Here is a 27297-nt window from a genome sequence, read left to right as displayed (position 1 = left end):
AAATGACATCACTCTAAAGAGGATACCAGATTTACACTAGCAGAAGATTAGGCCCTTAATTTTGGCAGATTATATTATTTTACGTATTGTGTGCCAGTCTGACTGTTTGTGTACTTGCACCAACTAACATGAAATACAAGAACATGCAACATTTGCATTACGTACTCTGCCAGAAATTTATCATGACCTGCCGCAAAGTGGTTGCACACATCTGGATCTTGTATGTACTTCCCAGCTATCAGGGGCAAGTCTTCAGGTTTGTCATCACGGCCTGCCTCAACAACACATTGGCCCTTGTCTATCGCCGCTGTCTCACAACACTTTTTGATTTTGCTGGAGAAGACATTTTGTTTGGAACACAAATATTCTACAACCCGTGCCTGCAAAAGATACAACACAGTATTGTTTAAAAGGATTTCTTTGGGCTTTTATTTTCCTAACTCTTCCAGTGCTCAAGTCAATGCTTGACTTATCAATTTTCTAAGGAAATGCCTGATTTACTAGAGAGGATTATCATGAGGATGCAATCAGCAGAGAGCAGCCTAAGCAAATAAAGCATTAAACGTGCTTCCAGCAGTGGGTCCTGCAGCCTCCCAGAGCTGTGGGTCCTGCAGCTCCCAGCCTTCTCCTCCGTACTGCATGGCCCATCCTTGAAGAGGTTATCCCCATCCTTTAATGTTAGACAGAAGTCCCTAAGACCCAGTCCCTGCCGGTGCCTACCCCCACTCTCCAACACAGGATGTGCCAGGTACTAGCACAGGCAAAAACCCCACAGCAACAGAAAGTCAACTCTGGATATTGCTGGTCTTTGAGATGGAAAAACATCCACATAGACAGGCATCTTGAAGCATTGGGTGTCTCTCACTGCTTTTATTACTCATATACATTTTCCCATTCATTTACCTAATCATTATGGTGAGTTTTGAGCTTCAGAAACAAAGGCAGACAGATTATATCCCAAATTATAATTAATCTGCAACGATATCTAAGGGCTATAGACCAAGCTGGTGTAACTTGGTTCCATAGCATTTAATAGGTATATGTTTGAATGTTTAAGGCTTTAAATGCCAATCTGTTCTTTCAAGAAATGTGCAGGTCTAGAACTTTGAGCGAGTAGGCAGTAAAAAGTATGGTTCTTCCTAGCTCTCTTAAAAATATGTAAATTCTTAAAAGTACATATGTAACCTACCTTGTTATCCATGCACTGCATCATGTTACCATCACAGCACTCTTCGTAGACACCCTTGAGTTTGTTTGCAACTCTGTAAACCTCTTCAAATGGAGCCTTAGGAAACCTTTGACTAAGAAGAGCTAGTTTCCTCAAATGAAGGAAAAAGATGGGAAAACATATTTGTCGAGCTCATTGATGAACAGGATACTTGAAATTCATTTAACATTTTGGACCAGCCTAAATACTCACATTTTGGATAATTTTGAGAGGTTGCCAGTCTTCCCCAGAAATACTGTAGATAAATTTTAACTTACTGGGCTTCTTGAAGTATTAACTGGATAAAATCAAGATCTTGTGTTAAGGTAGTAGCTTACACTAGATCACCATAATGATAGCATAGCACAGGGGTAGGGAAAATACAGCCTACATCTGCCCTGTGGAGGGATTGTGCCTGGCTTACAGATAGATTCCATTTCCTGGCAGCCCCAGCAGTGGCAGCTCCTTTCAGTTGCCACTGCCGGACCCAACCCTGCTGCCTGGAAATCCTGGCCCACCCACCCTGCACCCATTGCTGGGGGTGGGACCCATGTGGGCAGAGCACATGGCTGGGCAGTTGGGGTGGGGCTGCAGGTGGGCAGGGAGCAGTGTCCAGGACCGAGACAGGTAATGGGGCCTGGAATCTCGGAGTGGTGACAGTGCGGGGCTGGGGAAGAGCTGGGATCCACTGCCTTGGATCCCTGCCCCTGGCCCTGTGCTGTACTGTAAACACCCCATGATTCCAGCCCCAGCCCTAGAAGCAGCTCCCCACCCACCCGTATGCCCTGCTTGTATGGCTCCCAGCCAGGCTCCATGGAGATCCCGGGATTGTGGGGCTGTGACAGTGCACGACTAGAGCAAAGTCCTGCTTCTGAGTGCAGGGACATGCAGGGAACACATCACAGCTCTGCCCTGGCCCTGTGCGGTCACCCCCACACCCTGCAATCCTGGGGTCTCTATGGAGACTGGCCGGGAGCCACACAGGCAGGGTGTGCAACCAGATGGGGAATTGCATCCAGAGCTGGGGCCAGAGCTGAGATCTTGGGTCAATGATAGCATGGGGCCAGGGAAGAGCTGTGATTCATTCCCTGCACACCCCTGTCCGTGGAATTCACACCTATTGCACAAGTGTGAGGGCAGCAGATCATGGCTGGCCTGGCCATAGCCCCAGCCCCACACTGTTACCACCCAAGATTCTGGGGTCTCCCCTGCCTTGCCTGACCCCACCAGCCTTGTTGTGGTACAGCTGCTTCCTGCCTTGTAGCCTTGGATCTCTGTCCAGACCCTGATTCAGTTCTGCTGCCACCTACTCATTTCTGTAGCCTGACTCAGTTGTGCTGCCACCACCACTAGCCTTGCTCCTCTCCTCCCTGTCTCTCTTCTACCTCCATCTCCAATTATCTCTCCAATTATCTACCTCAGCAGGTCCAGTCCTGTGGGGAGACCTGTAATTAGGTTAGACTTCCTGCAGCTGGCTGTTGTCCCTACAAGCCTCCAGACTCCTGTAGCCTGAAGTGTGCAGCCTGCTGCAAGCCTTTGCCAGCCAGCCTGCTACAGATGGCTTTAGACTCTAAAAAATATAATAGACAAGGAGTACAACTGACATCCTCTTATCCCAGGACTGTAACTTCTCAAATATTCTAGATCAGAATCTAGGCTTGCTTATTGTAGTTTCACCCCGACTTCCAGATACCAGAAACAGAACAAAATTGACAAAATTTGGGTCAAACACAACAGAGTAACTGATTCTGAGCTAAATGACGCAATTTTATATAATATCACAACTGATGAAATAGCTTTGGGGTCCTAGATTCTACAGACAGCTTATTTGGCTTTACACATCTCTGATTTAGTTAATGTACAAAGTGCAAATCCACCCTGCCTTGTTCCTAGTGCTTGACTTTTCACCAGTGATCACCATCAACAAAGATTATGCATATTTTCCTTGGTATAAAGCAGTACAACACAACTAAGCCACAGTTCATTACACACTAAAATCAATCTGGGTGGGTTTTTTTAGAGTATTTCAGGAACTTGCTCATATTGGGCACAAGTTTGCCTGGCTTAATCTTTATGCAAAGTTTAAGAATGGTTTCTGGCACAGCGGGTGCATATACATGAGATGTTACATTGCCATAGCGATGACCTACAGTGACATAACTCATTAGCATCAGTGGGCACAAACCATGTAGTGTCTAAAAATGTGGGCACAAACCACGGCGATATAGTGTCTAAAAATGACCATGCACTGCTGGAACTGCTCAGGTACTGAGCAGTCATTTTGTACATACTAAAGCAAGTGCTAAATGACTGTGCAGTGCCAAATGCACAGTCAGGGGCACATGTAGATGCACACTGTGACTCCTTGATCAAAAATATAAGTGGGTTACATTGACTTGTTTCTGAGGTATGGAAAGATGTACAAATTGTATTGATATCAAAGGATACTGATTATAAACTGTTATGATGCAACAGCTATGTCTGAGTGATTCTGTACAGATGTAGCAAAACCACTCCCACATTAGCTCTTTTTCATTCAAGGTCAAAGTTAGGGCAATCTAGCTAATTTGTGTTACAACAGGATCATTTGGTGGTTAGCCGTGTTAATCTGAAATCAGGCAGAAGAGAGGGCAGGCTGGCACCACTAAGACTGATTTAGAGAGGCATGAGCTTTTGTAGGCCACAACCTGTTTTGTCAGATGCTAGGAAAGGAACAGCAACTAGGAGTCCTGAGTCAGGGAGATGGACGGTACAGCAGATTGGTGCAGGGAAATGGGCAACACAGCAAACTTGTTTGCTGGCATGGCATGGCATCAAATCAAGCATTGTAAAGTCAAAACTGGTGTCAGAAAGTTGAAACAGGATGTCAATTTATAAACATCGTAAGTGCCGTTCACCATAACTTGAATGTTGTAAAGTTGAGGACTGCCTGTATTCAGGTTATGTATATGAATGTCAATCCATTTTTTACCACAACCTGTTTTGTCAGATGCTAGGAAAGGACTGGCAGAAAAAAAAAGATTTTATATAGAAGGAAAAGGGACAGGTGGAAGCAACACTGTTAAGAGACATAATGAGTGGACTGGTTAGGTCAGTTGAGAAGAACAAGGAAGTCAACACCTGGAGAATCAGCCAAGTCTTTCCTCCCCAAGTGCAGAGGGGCTGGACCCAATAATCTGTAAGGTCCCTCCCAGCCCCTAACAACTATGAAACCAGGGTGAGGTAGGCCCTGCTGGACCACCCTGGACTTCAGATCACTCCTTGGACTGACTGTCTGAGAGCGACGATGGCCTGCAGCAAGCCCCTGCCAGGCAGGAACTGCCTCCATCACTGCTTCCCAGCCTTAGGTACCTAACCCAGAACGGGGGAAGGCCTGGCCTGAAAACAGACACGTGGCCAGCTGAACTGGACTTCTTTGAGGGCCAGCCTGGGCTTTTTTGCAGGCCATCCTGGAGGAGGCACCCAGGGCAAGGGCCATGCTGGTGCCCAGTGAAGGGTGATGTACCCTTTGGCTCTGACCTTCAGTCGGTCCATAGGCAAAGGAGGGTGGATTTCATGTTTTACCCTGTATTATACTTATAAATTCTGTAATATGTTGATGGAGAGACAGGGAGGTGGAATGGGCTAAACAGCACTCCCCTCTATGAAAGACAGGGGAGGAGGAGGCAAAGAAGGCAGAAAAGGCACAGGCCTGGGGAGAGGGAAGGCCTCTAGGTGAGTGACAAAAAGGGTGGCGAGGTTGTGGAGGGGCAGGGAAGAGTTTAACTTATCTCTCCTATTTTTAAGTTGTAAGCCACACAGCCTTTGTTGGGAAGGGCAACATATAAATCAAATCAATCAGTCAATCTAAATAAATCAATGAACAGCTAGCCTAGGCAATGAGATAAGGATCCATAATCCTTGTTGAGATCAGAGTTAACATATCAAGTCTGTGGATGATTTCTTGTTCTGCAATTTTGTGTTTGAGTTGGGGGGGGTTATGTTTTTTTGTTGTTTTTTTAAGGGTAGCTACTCTCAGGTCAGTGTTGAAATGTCCAGGATCATCCAGATGGAACAGCTACATGTAACAGCTGATGCAAGCTCCAGAATGACAGACCCCTCTCTACCCTTTAAAGCAGTCAAAGAGTATGTTTGTCTGTACCCTAAAATTCCTCTGATGTATCTTCAAGTTCCAGGGCAAACAGTCCATTTCACTGTAAAATAGTGATAAGGACACTTACTGTGCTTGGAAAGTTCTCTCTCCAAACGTCTTCCGGATTCCGCAGGAGTATTCATGCCATAGACTCATTTCTGTGGACTTTTCCTTAAGGGCAGCTATCTAGAGTAATAAAACACAGATCGTCAAATGAAATGGTTGCACTTAATGGATTAGAAAAGAAACCCCTGTTTAGAAAAACAAAGGACTCTTTTCATGTAAAGCTATGAAGAGAACAAACCAAGAGATCCTGACATGAGCCCTAGCCACTCACAAACCAACAGTTACCTTTCAGTGCATATAGTGTCCCAAACTGGCTACCCTACCTGTTGTGGTATCATATCTTGCTGTGTCAGTAACTCAGCTGATTTCACTGAAGTACACAGCTTGTAGTCATGCACCAAAACTCATATTATACTGTGGGAGGGAAAGCTGGGAGACAAATATTAACTTCTAACTTACAAGCACTTACAGCATACAATGAAGAGTCACAATTTTTTCTAAAATTACTAGATTAGACATTGTCCTTTAGAGCAGCAGTTCTCAATCTGTGGTACAGATACCACCAGTGATACTCAGACAGCCTATCTATGGTACATGTTAACAAATCTATTATAATTACTTTAAAAGACAAAAATTTGCTCGTGGCACTTCAGGTAGAACTGAAAATGTTGTTGGTGGTACTTAAGATTGTATCATTTTAAATTGGTGGTGCACAATCTGTCAGAGTTTGGGAACTACTGCTTTAGAGGTTAAAATTGCTAAGATCAGCATGTAATGTTAAAGGGGTGGTAAAAAATGGATTGACATTCACATAGAAAACCTGAATACAGGCAGTCCTCGACTTTACAACATTCAAGTTATGGTGAATGGCACTTATGACATTTATAAATTGACATCCTGTTTCAACTTTCTGACATCAGTTTTGACTTTACAATGCTTGATTCAATGCCATGCCATGCCAGCAAACAAGTTTGCTGTGCTGCCCATTTCCCTGCACCAATCTGCTGTACCATCCATCTCCCTGACTCAGGACTCTTAGTTGCTGTTCCAATGCCATTTTTACGGCAAATCTTTGTGTTTCCAAATTTTTTCTTAAAATTTAGTGGGTTTTTTCCTCATACTAAGGACAGAAAAGCATAAATCTGGTGCAGGTGATGTTTCTAAGAAATGTAGAGCAATTACTATGGAGACATTGGCTGAAAACATTGAAGAGGGTGGGTATTGTGCTTGGCAAGTTTTTAATGTTGACAAAACTGGGTTCTTTTGGGAAAAAAAAAGACGTTGAGAACCTACATTGCCAAAGAGGAGAAACCCAGGCCAGGGTACAAAGCTGCTAAAGACGGGCTCATTCTTTTGATTGATGCCAATGCTGCAGGTGACTTTAAACTTAAACCTTTACTTGTGTACCATTTGGAAAACCCCAGAGCTTTCAAGGGATATTCTAAGGCATTTCTCCCAGTGATATGGAAATCCAATCCTAAGGCATTGATCAATAAGAATATTTTTGAGGATTGGTTTAATCATCATTTTGTGCCAAGTGTCAGGGATTATTAAAGCAAAAACAATCTTGCATTTAAAGCATTGTTAATCCTCAACAATGTTTCTGGTCATCCACCCATCTTTGATGACATATATCTTGACATCAAAGTGGTGTTTCTGCCCCCCAACACCACCTTATTGTTGCAACTCATAGACCAGGGGCTATTTTCTTCCTTCAGGGCCTATTATCTTAGGTGCACATTTGCCCAGGCCATCAGGGCAATTGAGAAGGAAGGTGGACCAACTCTGAGGAATTCTGGAGAGGCTTCAACATTTACCATGCAGTTAAGAACATTGGTGAGACATGGAATGAAGTCAAACAATCAAATTTGAATGGTGTTTGAAAAAAAATTGTGTCCTGAGTTTGTGTCTGACTTCCAAGGCTTTACAAATACTGTTGAAGAGGTGACTAACAATGTTGCTGAAATGGGCAAGGAACTCGACTAATATGTTGCACCAGATGCTGTTGATGAGTTGCTGGCATCACATTGTGAAGAATTAACTAATGAGGACTCATTGAATTGGAACAGCAAAAAGTGGCAGAGGAAGAAGATGCACCCACTGTTAAAGAGACTTCTCCTCATAAAGTCTTGACAACAAACATGTTGGCTGAGGCATGAATGTAGTGCATCAGTGAATAGGGCCATATCCAACATGTACAACTGCTACAGAGAAATTTACAAGCAAAAGAGGAGAACATCTGTCCAGACTTACTTAGCCACTTCCTTTAAGAAAGCAGACAAGACTCTAGAAAAACCTGTAGCCAAGCATAGCAGGGCACTGTTGGTGCCTGCCACTTCAAGGGCTCGAGCAGGCAGCAGCCAGGTGTTTGATTGCAGTAGCAATTTTAGAGAGCAGGCGATAAATAGGAAAGTTTCCTGCTAGCAGCCACAAGAGAGGCATTAGCCAGCAGAGCTGAGGCTCAGGAACAGTTTGGAGATTTATGGGCTGGGGTTATGGGGATGGAGAAGGCTCCTGGTTCTGGGCATCACCTAAAACTGCACCCTGCCGAAGATGGGTGGCCTGGTGGGACTGCTGGTGGTGTAGCAGCCCCATAAAATGCCAAGCCAGTTACGTCCCTGGTGAAAGGCAGGTTGGGGGTGCCTAATGACCTCCAGTCCCCACACAGTCCTAGCTGGGTAATGCCCAGACCTATGAGAGTGTAGAAAGGCCTGTGGCTCAGTTTCCAGCAGAGTTGTGAGGGTAAAAGCAGGCAGCAGGGTACCTGACTGGTCCATGCTGGGGCCAGGACCCACCAATGGGTCAAAAGGGTCAGGGGCCCACCGTGAGGGGTGCCCACAGAGCAAAGAGGCTCAGGATCCCTACAGGCCTGAGATGGGGCCAGGGCCAAAGGGGGAGCCAAAGGTCCCAGAGAGGGGACCACAGCAAATGGGTGAAGGGTATGGCTGAGTTTAGTTGCTTGAGATGCCATCCACAAGGCTTAGGCAGCAGTGTAGGGGTGGAATGGAGCTGCAGATATTCCCCTGAACATTGGGGTTCAAAATGGGCAGCCTCCCACCTAATTAACATAGTAATTATATATGATCAAGGTGTGGTAGGTGGGAGAGGCGGGCAGTTAGCCCAAAGACAGGTGGGCGGGCCAACATCAGACTGGCCCCAGGAAGCCCCCCATTACTCCAAAGCTCCTGAGAAGACTCCAGCCAAGAATGCTTCAAAAAGTTCAACCAAGAGCCCTTCAAAAATTCCATCAAAGTCACCTCAAAGAAGTCCTTCCAAATCAATATGATTGCTATTTACAATGTAAATATATTAATGTAGCTATATTACTCATCTATAATTGATTGAGTACAAAATTCTGGGTTATTTTTGGTAAAAATAGGGTGTCGGGCCTTGGTTCAGGAACCAAGATGCAGTTTTCAGGAACCAGTTGTTTTAAGTCTAAGGACCTTCTGTACCTTTCTTTCCAAGCAGACATCAATGTCAGTTACTGCACAACAGGTTTGAACTGCAAGCTCGTAGTCATCACCCAGGGCAAGAATTGTAGGGGCAAAAAGAAAAGGCAACCTTCTTGCAACTCCATAGACATAACTGTAATTCAAAGAAAACACAAAGTCAGGTATTTCAGCAAGAGCAACAAATAACCTCAAATCTATATGAGGCTTTTATGGAAATGTGGATGGGACATTTTGTGCTGCCTCTGAACATCTTCAAATGAGAACTCACTGACAGAGATAATTGTTTGACTTCCTTATATTTAGCCACACCAAGTCTGTAAGAATTCAGTTTTAAAACATTTTTGCCAAAAATTCAACATTCAGTGGCGTGAGGGGGGAAAGCTGACAAGCTTCATTGCCACCCTTCTCTATCTGTTTTTTTTTTCTTTTTTTCTGTCCTTTCCGATGATGAAGTGGAAAAAAGGGGAAGGGAAAGAACAGAGAAAATGAGAAGGCAGAAAAGGAAGAATGAAACACTGGAAAAGTGGACATGGAGTTCTTACACAATTTTGTTCTCTATTTCTGTCAAAAAATCAGAAATTCTCAAAATATTTCAAGAAAAAAAATTGAAGATGAACACGTATTATTTTATGGAGGGAAATCTTTAAATGGGAGCAATTAAATCATCCTAATGTTTAGTTGAAATTGCTTCACAAGTTCAAATTTTGAAGAATTCTGGCTAGCTCATTATTCTAACATCCACACAAATGCCCTGTGAAAGTATATGCGTCATGGATGTGTGGCTGTTCCTACACTTACAGTGACAGCTTTTTGACCCGGTGGTTCTGAGTGTCAACACATCCCATGCTCCCTAGTGAATGTGAGCCACAATCTGTATAATAATAATGAGTTTCCTTACTGTCCCAGGAATGACTGTCTATCTTCCTTGAGCTCCTTGCAAACAGCATCAGGCTCAGGTCTCTGATACGGTGTAAGGAAGGGGGGATAGGTCATTTTGAATGATAGGAAGCAGTCATTTCTTTCAGGATCAGCATTAGCACAACAATCAGCCATTGCCCCATAGAAATCATGAAGCCTCTTGATTTGGCAAATCTCATCCAAGAAAATGGCTTGCTACAGTGAGAAGGGTAAATACAAACATTGCCACGAGTCAGCATTAAGGGTGCTTATGGACAGCATAGTGTAAATGTCTGCATATTTAGTTTTCTGTACAAGAAGACAGAGCTACAATACATGCTACAATTTATGGGCCATTCTGAGCCAGATTCTTAGGTAGATTCTTAGGTAAATATCAGCTTATTTAGATGTCTGTTAAAGAAAAACTGGTTGTTTACTAGGCCTGTGTGAAGTTCCTAACCTGTTCTTTCACCAGTGTTGGATGCTTGCCTGCTCCCAAAACTGTGCTGCCAGGTGCAGTAGTCTGGAAGCTGACCTTGCCTGTGAAGACTGAGGTGAAAAAGTCATTGAGTACTTCATCCTTCTTACGAAGGGCACTTGTATATGTGACGCCATTGCCATGTACACATGAGGAAAATTTCACTTTGTGTGGCTTAATGGTGTCATGCTGTACACATGCAGGAGCTTGGGGGTTTAAAATGAGTTCGCATTGTTACAAACTAAAGTACATCCTGAAGTAGTTTAGTTTGCACTGATGCATTTCCAGCTATTAGATCGTCCCCTGACCATGGGAGAGGTGGGCAGGATCCTCAGAAAAAAAGAAACAGGTCCCTCATCACTTCTGCCTTTAGAATGAAGGCAGAAGTGGTAAAGGACTGGATTCTTTTTTTTTTTTTCAGTGGAGCCTGCCTGCCTCTCCCATGGCCAAGGACAGAGCTGCTGGTGAACCCCAGTCCTTCCCTCCATGGCGGCAGTGCTCCCCAGGGCCACCTGGGCAGGCTGCTATCAGGCCAAGTGCTGCTATACCTCAGGGTCTGGATAGAGTTGGATTAGGCCAGGTGCTGCCTCCAGGCTGGAGCAGCACCCAGCCCACTAGCAGCCTACATGGGTGCCCCCAGGAGACACTGCCACTGCAGAGGGAAGGATTGGGGCCTCCCACAGCTCAGGGGATGCTCAGTTTGCACCGATGCATTTCCCTCCAGCTTGCCCTCCAGCTGCAGGAGAGGCAGGCAGGCTCCACCCCAAAAAAAAGGGATTGGGCTCTTTGCCGTAACAATGATGGAAACCCCTAAATTGAAATGGTAGGTTTAAATTAAAACCCACCATTTCAATTTAGGGAGCGTATAATGCAACCCTAAGAATTAAACCCTCATCATGTGGAAAAGCACCCTCGGTTGCCTCCCCCATTCAGCAAGGCAATCTCACTTTCCCTGATCATCCTCCTGTTGCTGAGAGAAGCATTTTGTCTGCATTGAACTTCATCCTCTTGCCTCCAGCCCAGTTTTCCAATCTATCAAGATCTTTCTGAATTCTATTCCTATCGCAGTCATGTTCACAAGGCCAGGGATGGGAGATTCTTTTCTCCCAGCTCAAGCTCCACAGTCGTGGGGGATTCCTGTCTCCCAACCCTGGCCCCACAGTCATGGAGCTAGGGTTGGGAGATAAGAATTTCCCAGCCGGGGCCCCACAACTGTGGGGCCAGGGCTGGGAGATAAGAATCTCCTAGCCCTTGCTCCCCAGACATGATCACAAACATTGCCCCCACCCTGGCATCAAGTAGTGGGGCTGTGCAAAACAGCACCATTTCATTTTGACTTCCACATCACTGTTCCAATGGGAACATGTGTTTCATGTTGAGATTTGTTTAGTTTCAAAACCACTGTTCCATTTTGTTTCGTCAAAACTGTTTTACTGTTTTGATGCTGTTTCAACGTTTTGAAATAGCCTTCCCCATAGGCTGTAATGGGGAAGCACAAAACTGCCTATAACTTTGTTACTTCTTGTCTTATTCAGGTGAAACTTGTAGAAATAGTAGCCCCTCCTGAGGTCATGAAGTCTGCCAAGTTTCAAGGAAATAGGTTCAAAGGTTTCTGGGAAACTGTACCTCAAACTGTACCTCTTGAAAGCAAAACTTGTATCATGTGCATGCGTTAAGGCACAGTGGGATGAAAACTGCAGGCATGGTAGCCCCTGCTGAGGCCATGAAGCCTGCCAGCTTTCAAGGAGATAAGGGCACCTCAGGCTGCTGACAAACAAACCTCGTGACGTGTGTGTTAAGGCACAGCAGGGTGAAAACTGCAGGCATGGTAGCCCCTGCTGAGGCCATGAAGCCTGGCAAGTTTCAAGGAGATAGGTTCAGGGGTTTCTGGGAAACTGCACCTCAAACTGTTCAGAGCAAAACTTGCATCACCTGTAAGTGTGAAGGCACAGAGTAAGCTCGTTTCAAACAATTTTTTTATGCTGTTTTTCCATCCCTCCCTCAGAGCACTGGGATTGGAAGGGACCTCAGGGAAAGATCAGAGTCACTGGCTAACTGTGCATGTCAGTATCAGAGCAGTCCTTCCCCCCTCTTCTGCCTCCCTCTCTTTAGTTTCTCTTTAGCTGCAAGCAAGCCCAGCTCTGAAACTTGAAATGTTTGGAAACTTTTGAAATGTTTTGACTGCCCTTGTTCCATTTTGGCTGACAAACAAAAGGCTATTTTGAAGCCTTTTGTTTTGTTTCAATTTTGCTGTTTTGAGCTCAAAACTAGTCAAAACAGCATTGAAATGAAACAGCCAGCAAAATTTCACAAAGCTCTATCAAGCAGATCCCTAGGGCAGGGAGCAATCTCTTGTCCCCTGCTGCCTGGCTTACTGGGAGCATATTTGCTGTCTACATGTGCTGTACTATGCAGTAAGTAATTCAGAGTAAAGTTGCTACTTGTATTTACAGGTAGCAGATTTACTCCCAATTAGAGCAAATTACTGTGCAGTAAGCATCTGCATGTATAGACGATGATAGTTACTGCACAGTAATTAGTTCTAATCTCAAGTAAAGCTTCTCATGTAGACATGCCCCTTGTTTATACAATTTTTACTACCTGTCTGGTTGCAGCTTATTTTTTCATTTTTGAAGACTAAGCCAAAGTAACTTTTGAGCAGTTCTGCCTTTCTTTGTGTCTTCTGTTAATAACTCACCTTATCTATTTAGCAGTAGACCTTCAAACTTCCTTAGTTTTTCTTATCTGGCCAATATATTTGTAAAATGCATATATAAGCTGATCTTCACCAGTTTATTTGTTGATTCATAGAAGCACTTCTGGAAGTACTGAGTAAATGTGATTCTTCTTATTCTTTTAATTTCTTTTGCCAAATGTAGCTCATTTGTTATCCTTGCTTCCCTGATTACACCCCCAGGAATTATGCACAGAAAATTCAAAATTATGCACAGGAAAACTCAAAATTATGCAAAACTAATGACTTTTTTCACAAATTAAACTAAGTATAAAACTATTTTAACCTTCTTTAGAAATATATGCTGGTACTTTATATGGGTGGGGTGGGGTGGGTGTGGGGAGGATTTTTGAAGGTGTGGGGGGTGTGACATTTGTGGGCAGGTGCCAGGGTTGTGAGGTTTGGTGGGGTATGGGAGTATGTAAGGTTAGTGAGTGGGTGTGGGGTTTGTGGGGGGTTATGAAGGAGTATGCAGGGGTGTGGGTATGGGGGGTTGTGGAGGTATGGGGGTGAGGTTTGTGGTGGTGGGTTATGAAGTGTTGCAGGGGAGTGTATGTGTGTGTGTTGGGTTTGTGGGTGAGTATGAGCCCCCCTGCCACACATACCCCCATGGTGCACAGTGCCCACCAGCAGCAGCTCAGCAGCAGTAGGCCCTCATGGTGCTTATGGTCATGGCAGGCAGAACTGCTGACAGCATGCACCTCTGACTGAGTCCCAGAACCTACATGTGCTAGCATGGAGCCAGCCTGGCCTGCTGGCACACACCTTCAAACAAAACCAGGTTGCCTCCATGCCAGGATGTGAGACTTGCAGCACTACAGGCAGGAGCTGTGCATCATTGGAACAGCTGGACTCCATGCCTCCATGTGCAGCTTCCCACTGGAGTGCTGGCAGCCCCACATGGAGGCACAGAGCTAGCTGACTCAGTCTGATGGCTTGTGGACTGGGATCTTTGCATCATTGGGCCAAGTGGATGGAGCCTCCAACACTTCAGTGGGAAGCTGCATGTAGAGACAAGCAGGAACCCACCTGCCCCAATGGCATGCGAGTCTGTGCCTCCATGTGCGGCTTCCCTCCTTGCCCAATGGCATGTGGCTCCCAGTCCATGCACCATCAGCCCTCCACGTAAGACTTCCAGTACTCCAATGGGAAGCAACACATGAAGACATGGAGTCACATGCCATCAGGCCAAGCTGGAGTGCTGGAAGCCCCATATAGAGGCACGCAGCCGACCCAGCCTGATGGTGTGCAGCCCATACCCACCTACAAATCCCGCACACCCCCATGCCCACTCATAAACCCCAAGCCCACCTTTCCCCCTGCAGCCAGGAGCTCTCTTCCCCACTTACCCAGCTGACCAGTCATATGGCTCTGTGCATCCACATCATGGGGCTCCCAGCTGGAGTGCTAGGAGCCCTACAGAGGTGAAGGCACACGCCCACTGCAGTTAAATTATGCAAAATTATGTAATTTATGCACAAAATTGCATGGGTACATAATTGCATAATATCACAGGGTATACCTGATTTTGTCCCTGCAAGTTTGTGCTAATTCTTAGTATACATCCTTAATGTTTTGTTCATCCTTCCTTTACTAGTAGGTTTTCTTTTTGATTTTAAGCCAAGAAGATCCCCATGTATTTGGCCTTCTGCTGTTCTTCCTGTGTTTTCTTCCAAATCAGAACAGTTTCTTGTTGAGCCTCCAATACCATGTCCTTTAGAAAACTTTTAGTCCTCCTGGGCTCCTTTATCTGTCAGTCTGTCCACACAAGGGACCTAACCAACTATTACCCTTTGGTGGTTGAAATCAACCCTCCTGAAATCTAGTATCTTACTTCTACTAACCTTCCGCTTTCCCTATCTTAAAATCATTTCCCTGTCTCAGAACTCTAGCATATCATGATCATTTCCTCCCCAGTTTACAGTCCCCTTCACATTACCAACTAGTTCTTTCTAGTCAGCACTATACTTAGTATGTCAGGTTGCTTTTTGCTCCAGCACATGGGGTTAGTATGGGGGAAAATGCTCCAGAGGAGGGTAGGGTAGAGGAGGCTGGGACCAGTACTTGACTGGCCCCAGTAGCTTTCCCTGAGGTTCTGGGGGCCTTCTGGGACTCCAGCAGCAGCAATCTGGGTGCATAGAGCCTGGCCAGCAGCTGGAGCATGGCTCTGGCTGGTCAGGCTCCAGTTTTGGGCAGTGCATGCTGCTGCCACATGCACCACCTCAATTTTTTCACACACTTTTTTTTGATACCAGGATCTCCTAGTATCTAAATTTTGTTCTTTGCTGCAAATATGCAGTGTGGAAAACCAAATCACTTGAGTGGGGTGTTTTGCAGTGCCCCAAAAGCCACATGTGCTTGCTCAGGTGGATGTGGCCTCAATGTCCATTTCTAGGCTCCTAAATATGTTTAGACATTTTCTCCCTCCTCCCCCCACCCTCCCGTGCAGTGAATTAAAAATCTATGTCCCAAAGAAAGCCAATGGAATTTAGGCTCCAGAGTCATGCAGGCATTTTGAAAAGCTCCACTCTTTGAATCTGTTGGTTTAAAAATATCCAGCTGGAGGGTGACTTGCTAGTAGAATCAAAAACTGGGTGTCTTCAAAGTTTATAGACCTAACATTTTCTTTGTTTAAGAATGACTACTAAGTGCTGTATCACACAATAGAAGAATCATTGTAACCATGGATGTTTTGCCTACCAGTGATTTTGTGCATCCCAGATCATCCTTATTGGCAACACATCTTTGTGCAAGATCGACAACATTCTTCACTAGTTCACTTATCGATTCATAGGAGCACTTCTGGAGGTACTGGGCAAACGTGATGATGGCGCTGAAAAAAGGCATATTTCTGAATGAGCAAACAACAACAAAACAAAACCACCACTTTTCTTCACATGTAAGAAGGATTCAGAGACTTTTCTTTAATCCATGGCAACCAGAATTGAGAGAGAATCTGTGGTTAAAATGTGGCCAGTAAAGTTAGAGAGCGAGTCTGATGCTCCAAGGCACCTCATTATGGGCGTACACAATGCTTTCTAAATAATCATGAAGAAATGGATGCGAGTGCAAGACTGAATACAAATTACTTTCATGTATAAGATGAGTAAACTTAAATGCATAATCCTTCAACCTATTTCCTCTTTAATCCCATCTCCCCCCAGGAGTGTATGTGTTGAGTAGAAATACCTTGGATTAGGGTCTAATCACCTGTGTGTTTCCTGTTACTCATACCCAGGACACATTCAGGCAGATGTTATGAATTGCTAAAAAATATTGTCTGTAGAAAGTAGCTCCACAAAGATGTTTTTAAACAGTTCTCTAGCTTCTCTAGTTATCTTCATGTGTCCCTTAAAAAAAGACTGGTCAAGCTGACTCATCCCAGTAGAAGCCAATGAATTTCTCTACATACCCTGCCCAATAACATTAGTTCCATCCTTCAGCAGTTAGCAGAAACTCCTGAGACTATCCCAAATGTAGAACTGAAACTGCTCCAGGACTCAAGGAAGCTTGATATTTCAAAGGTTAACACTTCATTTTTCCTTGTTTATTTCAGCCTTTGTATTTTATCAATAAATAACACACTCTCTCCCCTTTCCACCCCAAACCATGTAGACCATCACCATTACACAAACTATAACTTTATGGTCTCTTACACTGCTTTAAAATGCTCTTCCTTTAAATTGTTGAAATGGTGAGCAATCTCATTCTTGTATTCTGGGGAAAAAAGAAAAGAAAAAAAGAAAAGCATAGCAAGGCTCAGTTTTACATATCCCATGAGCATACAAGCCACCAGTTTTCTTTGGGAGAAGTAGGGTCAAATAAAAGTTTGCAGTTGCCCTACATGTAAATTTAATAGTATATAATTATACAACTCTGCTTCAGAAGCATCCCACAGTACATTTCAATGTATGTGTGCATATGTATATGGGAAACTTTCACCCACCACTGCAGTGCAACCACCTCTGGAATGTGGCAACAATTTTGCTTCAGGAGGACCACTTAAACTTTTGGAAGTGAAGAATCACTCACCTAACTGAAAATAATGAAGACACTGTAGGTAGATAGCACATAATTACTAGAACTGGTTAGATAATGAAGAGAATTATGATGAAAACTTCAGCAAACTGGAAATATTTTTGTTATTTTTTTTTATCATTTTAAGGACAGAATATTCATGTTTTTATTAAAGACTACCAAATGCAACATGTACTGTGTTTTTTGGCTAAAAATAGAGAATACTGAGTCAAACTAAAAATGTTCAGCTTCTAATAGTAATTATGCAGATTTGGAGGTTTTCAGTTTTCCAGAGTCTGTCTCTGCAAAGATTTATTTATTCAAAAACCCAGTTGGCTATAACATTTAGTTCAAAACTCCCTGCAGTCAAAGGGTGCTTATCCATTGACCTCAGTGGACTTTGGAGCAGACCTTTAAAGTTCAGCTGTGAAATTCTGCAAAATTAAAAATCACTGAAACAGTACTACAAAGCATGGCACAAAAGCAAGTACTTAATGCAGATCTTTCTTACCTGCCTCTTGAGCAAATCTGCTTAAATCCCTGGAGGTAGCAGAACTGAAGAAAAAAATAAAATAAATTAACACTACCCACTTCATGGTTGCAGCTTAATGTGTAGAACAGTGATTCAGGAATGCCAGAAAAACTGCAGAAAAAGTGTTCATTTATATACTCTTCTTAATCCACATCTGTAAACTATTAAACCATACTACAGGTAATCGTTAATTTCCATTTAATAGCAAGACGATTGCAAAATTGTGAATATCCTGGCAAAAAAAAGAATGTGATTGAATTATTTGTTTAATATGTTTGTATTCTGGACCCTTCTATCTGGAAAGAGCTTGTGAATTCCACAACCTAGAACCCACACAGATAAAGAATAGATAAATTACTTCTCTAGGTACAAATAAGTGATTCCAGGAAGTTGTTAGCCTAACCCTACAGACATGCCTCTTTTTTTGCTAATACATTCTCAAAAATGACCTGAACTACCATGGAACAAGTACTAGTTTGACCAGCTAGCAGGATTCAATGCAGAAATTCACTCCTGACTTTAGATATGATAGACTGTAGACATGGAAACAAACAAAATGAATTGCAAGTCCTCACACAGTCATGGAACTATGACATGATTGGAATAACAGAGACTTAGTGGAATAGCTGGCATGACTGGGGCACTGTTTATGGATGGGTACAAACTGTTCAGGAAAGACAGGCAGAGGAGAAGAGGAGGTGGAGTTGCACTTTATGTAGAACAGCCATATGATTGCTCAGAGCTCCAGTGTGGAACCAAAGATAGTTCTGTTGAGGGTCTCTGGGTTAAGGCTAGAGGGGAAAGCAACAAGGGTGAAGTTGTAGTGGGTGTCTGCTGTAGACCATCAGACCAGAAGGAAGTGATGGATGAAGCTTTCTTCAAACAGCTAGCAGAAGTTTCCTGATCACAGGCCCTGGGTCTCCTGGGGGACTTCAATCACCCTGACATCTCCTGGGAGGGCAATACAGCAGTTTGCAGACAATCCAGGAAGTTTTTGGAGAGTGTTCAGGACAACTTCTTGGTGCAGTACTGGAGCAGACAACTAGGGACCATGTTCTTCCTGACCTGCTGCTCACAAACGGAAAAATTGGTGGGGAATGTAGTAACAGATAGCAACTTGGGCAGCAGTGACCACAAGTTAATTGAATTTAGGATCTTGGGGAAAGGAAGGATGGAGAACAGCAAAGTAAGGACCCTGGACTTCAGAAAAGCAGACTTTGACTCACTTAGGGGACTCATGGGCAGGATTCCCTGAAAATCCAGACTGAGGGGGAGAGGAGTCCAGGAGACCTGGCTATACTTTAAGGAAGCCTTACTGAAACTGCAGGAACAAACAATCCTGATACACAGGAAAACTAGCAAGTATGGCAGAAAACCAGCTTGGCTTAACAGGGAATTCTTCAGTAAACTAAATCACAAAAAAGGCAGCTTGTAAGAAGTGGAAACTTGAAGGAACAACAAAGGAAGAATATAAAAGCATTGCTCAGGCAGGCAGAGATAAAATCAGGGGGCACATCCAACAAGCCCACATGTGCTTCTTGCTGCATCTCAAAGCAGTTTGAGACATAGCAAGAGGCATGCTGGGAATGAAAAAACATTCCCTGCACTGCATATTTGCAGTGCAGGCTCAAAATTTGATACCTGGATATCCAGGTATCAAAAAAAACACCCCAAAAAAACAGAAAAGAAGTGGGGCTGAAGCAACTGGAGGCTCAGGTCCTCCAAAGAGACACTTTGGTAGCTGGCCAGAGCATCTCTATGCCTGCCCCTTGCCCCAGTGCTGCAGCACACTGCCTGCCTGTGCAGGGCAAACAGCGATGCAGGCTGCAGTGACCTGGACCTGGGCTTCATTTTAGGTAAGTAGGGGGCTGGGGGGAACTGAAGATGGGGGGCTTTGAGGGTGCAGTGGAGTGTGAGAGGAGAGAAGGGGCATCCCAGGAGGGGTGGGTCCCCCGCCCGCCCCCCGCAGGGCTCACATGCCTGCCTACAAGGTAAACAGCCTCTCTGCATGGCCCACAGCTCATCCACAGCGGCAGCAGCCATCGGGCCCTCCTGACACAGCCCCCCATTGGTCCAAGGTGAGCTGCATCTTGCTGGCAGAACAACGGGTATACTCATGACCAAGGAATGCAAGTAGCTCACCTCTGGGAACCGCTGGAACTGAGAGGTCCACAGACTCCAAGGAGCCCACCAGTTCTCAGGCATCCTCCTCCTGGTCCTGGGGTTCAGCAGGCTCCTTAGGCATTGTTTGAATACCCTGGCCACCATGACCCCAGACTCTGGCTGGGATTGGGAGAGCTCTGCAGCCCCTTGGGATGGGGTGGGGACACCCTCATAAGATGGCAGGGCAGAGCTGGAACTCCGAGGTGTCTGCATGGGGTCCCTGATAAGATTGGTCTGTTGGTCAGGGCACCCCACCTCGACCCCCTCTGATGTGGGAACATAGTGTGGGCTGGTAGCAAGGTTTTTCTGGGAGGTGGGAAGAGGAGACCTGTCAGGCACTGAGGTGGCATTGGTCCCTACCTCAGGATCCTGGGAAAGAGGACTTTCCCTCTTTGGATTCACAAGAGTGAGCCCCAGGGCCCCCATCTCCCCCAGATCATTGGAGGGGGAGGGCTTCACTGCTGGACCTACCATTGGACTGGCTAAGGTCTCAGCTTCAGTGCCAGTGGTCTCAGTAGTTAGGCCCTGGCCAACGGAGCAAAGAGCTTCCTCCATGGGCTTCTGCTTGGGACTGTCCAGCAGCCCCAAAGCCTCCTCCACTGGGATTACCCATTTTATCTTTACCAGGGTGGGGTGTCAGGCACACCTAGGGAGGCCCCTGGAAGCTGGGCTTCTCTTTCTCCCTGTGTGGTGGTCCTGGGAGTGGGGGTGGGGGTTCCTCTACTTCAGAGGGTTCCAGCTGCACCTGGGCCTTCTACTTGGCTTTGTGCCCAGATGGGGACCTGCACCCACTCAGCCATGGGGTCCTTGGGTGGACAAGCGCTGGTAGGAGAAAATGGGGGTTGGAGGGTGGGGCAGTTGGTTGCTGCCTCCCTCCCCGGGATTCTGCCAAACCAGAGTTGGGACCAGAGGAGGGGCAAATTGAAGTATTATGGGTCAGAATGCAAAGGGGTCAGGGGGAAAAGGACTTGGTAGTTGGTGTCTACTACAGGCCACTACATCAGAAGGATGAGTTGGACCTGAAATTCTCCAGACAGCTCTCAGAGGCCATACAGTCAAGGGACATGGTTGTCATGGGTAACAAACTACCCTGACATCTGCTGGGAGGAGCAGTCAGCTAGATCCAACCATTCACATAGGTTCTTAACCTGCATACAGGACCTTCACGTAACACAGAAGGTATACAGTGTCACTAGGGGAAATGCCTTATTGGACTTGGTCCTGGCTACAGGGGATAACTTGGTTGGGGAACTACTGACACAAGGTAACCTAAGGGACAGTGACCATCACTTGATTGAATTCATCATTCATCGGAGTAAGATGGGAAAGACTACCAGTAGGGCAGAAGTGCTAGACTTCAGAAAGCCCAACTTCAGTGTTCTAAGGAGATTAGTTAGTGAGGCACTGAAGAACAGGAGCATTGGTGAGATGGGAGTCCAGGGAGGGTGGTCATTCCTAAAGGGAGGAGAAAATCCTATTGCACAGGAAAGGAGGGAAAGGGGCCAAGAAATCCTCTTGGCTGAAACCCAGGAAAGCCTAGGGGCAAAAAAGAGGCCTGTAGGCTGTGGAAGCAAGGGGTAGCTACCAAGGCAGAGTATACCTTCTTGGCACACACTTGCAGGGAGGCAGTCAGAAAGGCCAAAGCAGAAATGGAACTTAGGCTGGCAACAAAAATTAAAGACAAGAAGAAGTCCTTCTTCAGGTAGATAGGGAGTAAAAAGAAGGCGCAGGGTAGCATAGGACCCCTACAGAACAAACTAGGGCAATTAGTGACAGATAGTGGGGACAAGGCTGAGGTCTTCAATGAGTTTTTTGCCTCTGTATTCCTGAACATAGATCAGGACAAATCTCCCAACTGGATCACAGACAGGCACAAAAGGGACACCAGCCCACCAACTGTTAGCACTGACTTAGTGAAGGGACACTTGCAGTGGCTGGATATGTTTAAGCAGCAGGCTGGATGATCTTCAACCAAGGGTACTAAAGGAATTGGCCAGTGTCGTAGCAGAGCCACTGGCATGGCTGTTTGGGCACTCTTGGTACTCAGTTCAGGTCCCAGAGAACTGGAAAAGAACCAAAGTGGTCCCTATTTTCAAGAAGGAGAGGAAAGAGGGTCCAAGTAACTATAGACGGGTTAGTCTCACCTCTATCCTCAGGAAAACCTTTGAAAAATGTATTAAGGATCATTTTTGTGGCAGTCCAGTGAGAAAGACAATGCTGAAGGGCAACCAGCATGGATTCATAGCAGATAGATCTTGTCTGACTAACCGCATTTCTTTTTATGACCGGGACATAAAATGTTCAGATGCAGGAATTGAGGTAGATGTCATCTACTTAGATTTTAAGAAGACCTTCAATATGGTATCGCATCCCATTCTCACAGATAAACTGAGTAGCTGTGACGTAGATAATTACACAGTCAGGTGGGTGGCAAATTGGCTTAGGGGTAACACCCAGAGAGTGGTGGTGGATGGGTTGGTATCAACCTGGAAGGATGTGAGCGGTGGAGTCCCACAAGGCTGTCCTTGGGCCTGTGCTGTTCAGTGTCTTCATCAGTGACTTGAATGAGAGCGGGGAAGGCACTCTATACAAATTCTCAGATGATACCAAATTATGGGGCAAAGTTAACATGCTAGAGGGTACAGAATGAATCCAGGTGGATCTGGACAGGTTGGAAAAGTGGGTGGAACAGAATAGGATGTAGCTCAACAAGGACCAGTACAAGGTGCTTTATCTAGGGAGAAGAAATCACCAGCACACTTACAAGCTGGAGGAAGCCCTTCTCAGCAGCAGAAAGGGATCTCGGAGTCATTGTTGACACCAAGATGAATGTGAGCCATCAGTATGATGAAGCGATCAGTAAAGCTAACTGAACTTTATCATGCATTAGCGGGTGCTTGACAAAAAGGTCCAAGGAAGTGACACTTCCCCTCTATGTGGCTTTGGTCAGTCCACAGTTGAAGTACTGCATCCAGTTTTGGGTGCCACACTTCAAGAGGACAACCTCAAGAGGGTTCAGAGGAGGGCCACTTATATGGTTAGGGGCCTGTAGGCAAGGCCCTACAAAGAGAGATTGAGGGCCCTGGATCTCTTCAACCTCTGCAGGAGAAGGCTCAGAGGTGACTTTGTGGCCACCTACAAAAGCATGAGGGGAGCAACAGCAAGGAATAGGAGATGCTCTGTTTACCAGGTAGCCCCTTGAAGTAACTAGGAACAATGGTCACAAACTGGTGAAGAATAGATTTGGGTTAGACATCAGGGAGAACTTCTTTACAGTAAGGGTTGCCAGAATCTGGAATGGGGTTCCAAGGGAGGTAGTGCTAGCTTGGTGGTCTAAGACGAGGTTAGACATGCACCTGGCTGGGGACATCTGACCCCAGTGCTCTTTCCTGCCCAAGGCAGGGGGTTGGACTCAATGATCTGCTAAGGTCCCTTCTGACCCAAACATCTATGAATCTATGAAACCTGGTTGGGGGGTGGGGTCCCCTGAGCTTCTGGGGGCACTGGATGTTGTGGTTAGGGTACCAGGGGAACCCAATGGGGGAGGGGCACTCCTCTTGCAAGTGAGACCCATGGATGTCTTCCCCATCCAGCCCATGGGGCACTTGTGATGCAGGTACCCCAGGGTGCAGCACCCAAAGCACAGCAAGTCCCCCAGTGTATGAAACACACTCACCAGGGCTCCCTGAAAAGTCATCACAAGGCACCCCTCAGCCTCCAGCTTCACTCCCACTGTCAGCTGGATCATAACTTGGTGGTGGAATGAGAGTCTTGGGGTCTTGGCACCCTAGTGAGAGGGCCACCACCAGGGAGAATACCCCTCCCTAGGATTCGGAGCTGGGGGAGCAGAGCCAAATTAAGAATATAGGTTGAGACAGAGCTGAGGACCACCCAGGTCCCTAGGTCTTCTAGGGGTTTGAGGGGGATGTAGTTGCCCTCCACCATAAGCCCCCTCTCCTCTCCACTGCCTTTTGTGCAGTGGCCTGAGGCAAGGAAGAAAAAAACCCTTGCCATGAAAGCAGGGGGCCAGCACGATCTTGGGGGCCCCCACCAGCTGAGCCAGGGCCTTCACCCAGGTCTCAAAGTGCAGGTTCTCCTGCTTCGGTAATTGGCACTTCATGCCATGCTTGTGGGTGAGTGCCAGAAAGTGGGCCCTGCTGCCTGAACTGGAAGGGGCAGTGGTGCAAGGTCCAGGCCCCATGGCTGTGGGTCACCCTGCAGCTGCCTATGCATAACTACAGTTTCCCTGCTGGGGGGCTGCCTTGGTGGGGCCAGGACTAGGGCCAGGGACAAGCTGAGTTGGTGTGCTGGCTGGTGTAGTGCACCTGGTATCCTCAGGCACTGGTGGTCTAAGCTGGGGGACAGGCCCTTGCCCTTCCCACCCCATGCTGTGGAGGAGGCTGAAGAGGAGCCCTTTCCACTGCCCTTGCCCCTGGCTCCTTGATGGTGGGGGGAAGAGCTAGGGAGCCCCTCCAGGTGGGGCCTGACTGGAGGAGACCTCCTGGCCCTGCTGGCTCCCTGTTAGAGTCCTGCTTGCTCCCGCAGCAGGGGTTACAGGCTTGTCTGCCCCCAGAGGGGGTTGGACTCTGTCTCTGGGGTGGGGGCTGCAGGGACATGCACCCCCTCAGGGGCCTGACTTGAATCTACCTCCACAGTGGGGGCTGCAGGAAGTTCTGCTGGGGCATCCACCCCCCCTCCCCTAGAAGGCTCCTGCCCTGCCATTGCTTCACATAAAAGGGAGATGGAAACCAAAAAAGAAAACCAAAAAACACAGAAGGGCTAGTGAATCCAATAGGGGCAGATGGGGGATGTTGGGGGAGGGAGGAGGGCAGGGAAGGGAGTTGAAGCTAACTGAGCTACAGCCCCACAGGAAACTGAGTGGGCTATGCATGGGGAAGGTGGGGGAGGGGACACACACACACACACACACACACAAGAGATGGGGAGACTTGAGGTGGCTTACTCAGCCACACAACAAACACCAAGACAGGGGGAATGGATCACAGGATTTACCATACAAGGGCAAGACACACAGGGGGAGGCTGCTTAGGCAGATGTAAAAGATGGCTGGAGTGGTGGAGGGGCTCAGTCGTGGTGCCCCTCAGGCCTCCAGCCTGGCACTTAGCAGCAGGGCAGCAGGCAGGAAACAAACCACAAGATCATATGCAGTGAGGCAGCTGTGAGGGAGTGTAGGAGCAAGCAGTACATTAGGGAAGTAATCCAGTTCAGGTGCAGTACAGAGTGGTTCAAGGCAGTGTGGCAGGGAATCCCCACCCCCTCCTGAGGGGTGGGGCAGTGGCAGCACAGGCAGCAATAGCAGCAGCAGAAGCAGCAACAGTGGCAGTAGCAGCCATCTAGGTCAGCCACCCAAGGAATGCTTCAGGGGAAGGGAAGGTGGGGGGTGGTCTACCTGAGACAGCTGGGGCAGGCAAGGCATCCTTAGGTGCCAGCAGGAGTGGGGGGGAGCCTGCAGACAGCACAAGCCCTCTTCCCGGGCTCTCCCCCGGCCATGGCTTGGTGGCATACTGGGTAGCAGGCCAGAACAGGAGCACAGAAGCTGGGGTGGCCTGCTTGGGTGTGGTGCCAGGGTGAGGTGCAGTGTGTTGGTAGCAAGAGGAGGATCAGGGAAAGTGTGGGTTCCTTACTGAATAGGAGAGGCAACCTTGTGACAAAGGATGCAGAAAAGACAGAAGTGCTCAATGCCTTTTTTGCTGCCTCTGTCACAAGGTTGCCTCTCCCATTCAGTAAGGAACCCACACTTTCCCTGATCCTCCTCTTACTACCAACATACTTATAGAAACCCTGCTTGCCACAGGCAAGGGAAACTCCCAGACTACTACACTGAGCAGCACAATTTGAAGAGGAGGTAAGTAGCCCTTAGTGGTAAAAGAACAGGTTAGGGACTATTTAGAAAAGCTGAACTTATATTAGTTCATGGGGCCAGATGGGATGCACCCAAGGGTGCTGAGGGAGTCGACTGATGTGATTGCAGAGCCATTGGCCATCATCTTTGAAAATTCATGGTCATCAGGAGAGGTCCCGGATGGTTGGAAATGGACAAATATAGTGCCCATATTTATGAAAGGGGAAAAGGAGAATCTAAGAAACTACAGACCAGTCAGCCTCACTTCAGTCCCTGGAAAAATCATGGAGCAAATCCTCAAGGAATCCATTTGTAAGCACCCACCTGAAGGAGAAAAGAGTGATTAGGAACAGTCAGCATGGATTCACTAGTGGCAAATTGTGCCTAACCAACCTGATTGCCTTCTATGATGAGATCACGGTCTCTATGGATGCAGGCAGACAGGTAGATGTGGTGTACCTTGATTTTAGCAAGGCTTTTGGTACAGTCTTCCACAGCATTCTTGCAGACAAGCTAAGGAAGTATGGGCTGGCTGGATGAATGGACTGTAAGGTGGATAGAAAACTGGCTGGAGCATCAGGCTCAGAGAGTAGTAATCAATGGCTCAATGACTAGTTGGCAGCTGGTATCAGGTGAAGTCCCCCAGGGCTTGGCCAGTTCTGTTCAATGTCTTCATCAATGACTCCCACCCAGTTTAAGTAGGGGCAAATTCAGGTAATTACTGTGTGAACAACTAGCTGTTTACTAGGCTGCAATACACTGCCAGCAGGCGGATGAGACCCTGAGGTTGGCTACACATTGATGCCTGCACAAGTGTGGTAAGGGCAGGGTGTAAGGGCCCTGTGAAGAAAGATCTCACCTCAACCCCAACCACTAACAGTAGCAAACACCTTACCTCCTCTTATTCTCCCTTCTTTCCTTTGAAAATCGAGGCGTAGCAGATGAACATTAAGGGAGACAACCCAGAGTGAAAGGGAGAAGCCGAGGATCAGTCACTGTCAAGTCACTGAACTCCCATACAGTGGACAAAGCAACAAAACAAGACATCATATGGAGTTCATAGCAGTTGACATGGAGTTCTTAATGGAGGACAGGGAGAACAGTTACTGAAGACACCCTCCAGTGTTCTAGGACAAGGTAGTGATATCCATGGAAAGTGATACCCAGCAGCAAGCTGTACTTAGAAAGTTCTTCACATGTAGCCAGTAAGGTAGCAAGTATTCTTCTTGCTGTGGGGGAGCTGCTTAAGAGATGAGGCTTCATGACATCTGTTAAAACCAGCACACAATGGATCAGAAACCATGTAGTCAAGACACCCTTCAGGTGATACCCTTTCTTTCCAGGAAAAAGTAAAGTTTTAGACATTGTTATAGCACTCAGATATAAAAAGTTGTGCTTGGGACTTCATGGATTAGAAGCCATGTAGTCAAGCAACCCTCCAAATGACGCTTTTACTAAAAGTAGCCTTGTAGTAATGAGCAAAATTGTAAGTGTCGTAAAGATAACATATGAAAATCTTAGCTGTTCACATAAACACTTTGTGACAGAACACCTTCAATGCCTGTCACTTTAAGGGGTTTGAGTGGCAGCAGGGAAGCTGCCAGGTGCTGGCCAGCCCTGTTAAGGCAGTCACATGACCCTGTGAGGACCATGTGATTGGAGGAAAGAGCTGAGCAGACTCCATTTTAGCTCAGGCCCTTCGGGCTGAGCCAGAAGTTTGCTGCTGACAGCTGAAGAGACATCACCCAGCTGA

The 27297-nt window shown here is 46.5% G+C and overlaps 2 protein-coding genes across 4 annotated transcripts in view; both read right to left on the bottom strand.

The window, feature by feature from the left end:
• Positions 1-17633, bottom strand: part of ALB (albumin) — a 36705-nt gene extending 19072 nt beyond the window's left edge. Inside the window, exons 1-8 of one of the 3 annotated variants that reach the window (XM_019534282.1) lie at positions 17498-17633; positions 16626-16686; positions 15670-15802; positions 9759-9973; positions 8861-8993; positions 5428-5525; positions 1190-1319; positions 166-380 (exon numbers count right to left, since the gene is read on the bottom strand). In XM_019534282.1, coding sequence (XP_019389827.1) covers positions 166-380; positions 1190-1319; positions 5428-5525; positions 8861-8993; positions 9759-9973; positions 15670-15802; positions 16626-16686; positions 17498-17582 — 1070 coding nt within the window. In that variant the 5' untranslated portion in view covers positions 17583-17633. The remainder of the gene's footprint in view (positions 1-165; positions 381-1189; positions 1320-5427; positions 5526-8860; positions 8994-9758; positions 9974-15669; positions 15803-16625; positions 16687-17497) is intronic. The other 2 variants (XM_019534284.1, XM_019534283.1) reach the window with 2 other exon arrangements.
• The window catches only part of LOC109309310, a 148183-nt gene that overhangs the window by 80104 nt on the left and 40782 nt on the right, over positions 1-27297 (bottom strand).

The sequence above is a fragment of the Crocodylus porosus genome, unplaced genomic scaffold, assembly GCF_001723895.1.
Source record: "Crocodylus porosus isolate Cpor-Errol unplaced genomic scaffold, CroPor_comp1, whole genome shotgun sequence".
NCBI classification, from domain to species: Eukaryota; Metazoa; Chordata; order Crocodylia; family Crocodylidae; genus Crocodylus; species Crocodylus porosus.
The sequence above is the reverse complement of the archived record's forward strand: the minus strand, read 5'-3'. Positions and strand labels throughout refer to the sequence as shown.